General features: G+C 39.9%; 1 protein-coding gene across 1 annotated transcript; it reads right to left on the bottom strand.

The window, feature by feature from the left end:
- Nucleotides 1-726: 726 nt before the first annotated feature.
- LOC106321719 lies at nt 727-1,476 on the bottom strand. The gene has a single exon (XM_013759964.1). The coding sequence runs from the start codon at nt 1,474-1,476 to the stop codon at nt 727-729; it is 750 nt and encodes a 249-aa protein (XP_013615418.1).
- Between the last annotated feature and the right edge of the window lie 76 nt (nt 1,477-1,552).

The following is a 1,552-nucleotide window of genomic DNA, read 5'->3' as shown; positions in this document are numbered from 1 at the left end:
CATTCATACGAATGTCTTTGAAACTTAACAAATTTCTCTTTGATTTAAAGCAAGGTATTGGCTTAAACGATTATACCACATTCGACCACTTTGCCTTCAATAAGACTGGCTGTGCCTGCTATAGTATTGATATTGGCACTTCTTAGGGTGAGGTTAACAAAATATCTTTTGTCTTTTAATATAGTGTGGCTTGATCCACTATCCACCACTAGCATGTTCTTGTCTTCTTTCATTTCTGAAAAATAGACAAGGATCATCATCTTAGACATTTCTTAAGTATAAGAATGTTTTATTTGGCTTTGTTTAAATGTTCTTAGGAAGTTTAACTGGATATATAAAATCAAATTTATTTCATAGATAGAACTTTATTTCAAAGTAGTAGAACAAAAACATAAAGCCAAAGGGAAATGCAAAGACAAAAGCAACATGATGTCGAAATCTTAATTGGCCTCTTTAAGGATATCTGAAGTCTCAAATTCAGTCTGATCATCATTGTCATGGGCTTGAACATCCTCATGGTCGAGATCATTCTCATCATCATGATGGACCCAATGGGCCACAGGGTTCTTTCCTTTTTTTTCTTGGTAGAGTTTAACAAGATGATTGGGAGTTTTGCATCGGTTGGCCCAATGATTGGTCATCCCACACCGATGGCAAGAAGATTTGGTCGAGCCATGGGTTTTGAAGTCGGACTTATACCCACGGCTAGGTTGATACCCTCGGCCATTACCTCGGCCGAAACCCACGGTCACGTGGTTGAAACCAACGGTCACGTGGTTGAAACCCACGGTTACGACCTTGCCATCTTCCACGGCCTCTCATACGGCCATGGTTTGACTCTTTCTTTGAAGACTCATCTTTTGGCTCTATGGCCGCATGTGCCTCAGGTAATGCCTTAGCACCAGGAGGCTTCATCTCACTATTCCTCACGAGTAACTCATTGTTTTGCTTAGCCAGCAACAAACAAGAGATCAAATTTGCATAGGTGGAGAAACCCTTTTCTCGGTATTGTTGCTGAAGCAAAACATTGCTTGTGTGGAATGTAGAGAATGTCTTCTCTAACATGTCAGCATCAGTGATAGTCTCTCCACACAGTTTCAACTTTGAGACTATCTTGAATAGAGCCGAGTTATACTCATCCACAGACTTAAAGTCTTGGATCCTTAGGTTCCTCCAATCATATAGGGCTTTTGGTAAGAGCATCGTCCTCTGGTGATCATATTTGGATTTCAGTTTTGTCCAAAGTTCCAGAGGATTCTCAACAGTGAGGTATTGGTCTTTGAGACTTTCAGCAAGGTGATGGCGTATGATTAAGATCGCACTGTATCTATCCTTCTCAGATGACTCATTGCCATCAGTGATACAAGCACCAAGGTTTTTGGATTTCAAGATGATCTTGGTGTCAAGTGCCCATTGAAGGTAATTGTCTCCGGAGAGATTGAGGGCAGCATACTCAAGATTGTTGATTTTCGACATATGAATCAAATAATCCATAAAGGGATAATGATTCATAATAAGATGATCAATGGGGATTTTGAATGTTTGAAATGTT

This window comes from Brassica oleracea, unplaced genomic scaffold (assembly GCF_000695525.1).
Source record: "Brassica oleracea var. oleracea cultivar TO1000 unplaced genomic scaffold, BOL UnpScaffold02700, whole genome shotgun sequence".
NCBI lineage: Eukaryota > Viridiplantae > Streptophyta > Magnoliopsida > Brassicales > Brassicaceae > Brassica > Brassica oleracea.
Note: the sequence above shows the minus strand (reverse complement) of the source record. Positions and strands in the feature narration are given on the sequence as shown.